General features: G+C 67.7%; 1 protein-coding gene across 1 annotated transcript in view; it reads right to left on the reverse strand.

Moving 5' to 3' along the window:
* Window positions 1-2,254, reverse strand: part of TUBB2A (tubulin, beta 2A class IIa) — a 39,451-nt gene extending 37,197 nt beyond the window's left edge. The window contains exon 1 of the mRNA XM_004694836.2: window positions 2,098-2,254. Within this exon, the coding sequence (XP_004694893.1) occupies window positions 2,098-2,154 (57 nt within the window). The 5' untranslated portion in view covers window positions 2,155-2,254. The remainder of the gene's footprint in view (window positions 1-2,097) is intronic.
* Between the last annotated feature and the right edge of the window lie 288 nt (window positions 2,255-2,542).

Raw genomic sequence — 2,542 nt, forward strand, 5'->3', positions numbered from 1 at the left:
AGCTGGCCCGGGAAGCGCAGGCAGGTGGTGACCCCGCTCATGGTGGCCGACACCAGGTGGTTGAGGTCCCCGTAGGTGGGCGTGGTGAGTTTCAGGGTGCGGAAGCAGATGTCGTACAGCGCCTCGTTGTCGATGCAGTAGGTCTCGTCCGTGTTCTCCACCAGCTGGTGCACGGACAGGGTGGCGTTGTAGGGCTCCACCACCGTGTCCGACACCTTGGGCGAGGGCATGACGCTGAAGGTGTTCATGATGCGATCGGGGTACTCCTCGCGGATCTTGCTGATGAGCAGCGTGCCCATGCCGGAGCCCGTGCCGCCGCCCAGCGAGTGCGTCAGCTGGAAGCCCTGCAGGCAGTCGCAGCTCTCGGACTCCTTGCGCACCACGTCCAGGACCGAGTCCACCAGCTCGGCGCCCTCCGTGTAGTGGCCCTTGGCCCAGTTATTGCCGGCGCCGCTCTGGCCTGCCAAGGGAAGGAGACTTCAGAAGTCACCGATGATTGGACTAAATGCCTCCTTAACCTTAAACCCCTTAATGTAGATCAATGAGTCAGCGTGCAGAGATCTTTTCAGCAGAATGGCCAGACAGTCCATTATTTGGCCCCAGGTAATAATTAGAAACAAGAGAGGGGTGGACAATACCTGGCTATTAGAGGTTGGAAGGCCACTGCCGTTGCTGTTGGCTGGGAGCTAGCATGCAGCTGCACGCACCGCCCCCATGCCCCCTTGGGGTTCCACCCCTGCCAGCAGCCAGTCACTCACCGAACACGAAGTTGTCGGGCCTGAAGATCTGGCCGAAGGGCCCAGACCGCACCGAGTCCATGGTGCCCGGCTCCAGGTCCACCAGGATGGCCCGAGGGACGTACTTGTTACCTGTGGACACAGTGGGGTTAGACCTGGGGTGAGGCTCTGGAGAGCCCAGGGCGACAGCAGCTTCCTGCCCTGCAGACACTGCTGCTGCCCCCAGACAAAGGGGCCGCGGACTCGCTGTGGCTGGGCAAGCCAGGAAAAGGGGCTCTCACGGCCAGGTGAAAGCGTGGGGACCCCGACTCTGCTAGTCCGCGTTTTTTGGAGAGGCGCACACTTTGGGAGTCCCATGGGTTCTCAGGAAGAGGAGGGTCAGAACCCCAAAGGGGCGCCGCAGGCGGTTACCGGTGGCCTCGTTGTAGTACACATTGATCCTCTCCAGCTGCAGGTCGCTGTCTCCATGGTAGCTGCCGGTGGGGTCGATGCCGTGCTCGTCGCTGATGACCTCCCAAAACTGACAGACCCGCAGTTAGCCACGCCCACCTCGCGGAGGCCGAGGCCGGCCGTGCGAAGCCCCCACTCAGTCCCCACGGCCCAGCCGTTTCCGATGGAAGCCCAGGGGGGCCGCGCAGCAGCTGGCCTCGTGAAGTCCAAGGTCAGGGAGTCGACGTGGGGCGTTTCCCTGGGGTGAACAGCTGCTCGCGGCAGGAGCCCGGGGGGAAGCGAGAGGGCGCGACGAGCCGGAGCCTGCGGGCACCTCCCGCCCGGCGCGCGGGGCCGGCAGGGGGCAGCGGAGGCAGCGGCGGAGGCGGCGCTCGAGGCTCCCGCGGGCGGAGCGGGAGGGGGGCGGGGAGCCGGCTCCGAGGTCGCCCAGGCGCGGCGTTTCGGATTCCGAGCACGTCCGGGGAGGCGAGACAATCGCTCTCGTCTCCCACCGCCCCCACGCCCTGCAGCTCCAGTCCCGACAGTAAGAGCCATTTTCCCGTCGTCGCGGCGCCTCCCGCGAGCCGCGCACACCGCCAGGCGGACACACCCGCGCCGCCTCCAGGCGAGCGAGCCCGGCTCGACGGGGAGCGAAGGGAAGGGGAGGCCCAGGGAGTGACCGCGACCCTAACGAGTCACAGCACGAAAGAAAGGTTCCTCGCGCCCACCCTTGCGCCCCAAAGTGGCCTCCGAGCCCACGCCCCTCTCGTCTGCACAAAGATGCCGGCAGGAGCTGAACTGGGAGATCCCGGGGCGTGTTCCAGACAGCGCCGGCGTCCAGGAGCCCGAGGGGCGCGCCCGGGAGCCCGCCCGAGGGGCGTCGGGCCGGGGCCTCCGCCCGCCCTCCGCCCGCCCCGCCCCGCGCGCCCACCTTGGCGCCGATCTGGTTGCCGCACTGGCCCGCCTGGATGTGCACGATCTCGCGCATGGTGCTGGCTGGCTGCGTCTGCCCGGGTCGGCGTCTGGTCCGTCTGTCCGTCCTCACCCACTGCGGGGCCACCAGGAACGCGCGCGGGAACCCACTGGCTGAGAGAGGTGGCCCGGCTGGCCCGGCCTTTTATGCGAGAAGGGCGGGGCGGCGGGCGCAGGCCACACCCCCATCGCGAAACTCCCAGTCCCCTTGGCCCTGGGGCTCTCCGGGCCCCGCTGACGTAATGCTCCGAGCCCCAGGGCCCATCCCGGGGGCTGGGCCACCAGCCTGCGGCCAATCAGCACAGACTTGTGGCCGGGAGAGGAGTGGGGGGCCCCGTGGAGTAGGGTGGCAGCGTGCGCATTGTCTAGGACTGGTTTGGGGGGAGGTGGTGAAAGCTGGGCGC

The sequence above is a fragment of the Condylura cristata genome, unplaced genomic scaffold, assembly GCF_000260355.1.
Source record: "Condylura cristata isolate star-nosed mole 26May11 unplaced genomic scaffold, ConCri1.0 scaffold00048, whole genome shotgun sequence".
Taxonomy (NCBI): Eukaryota; Metazoa; Chordata; class Mammalia; order Eulipotyphla; family Talpidae; genus Condylura; species Condylura cristata.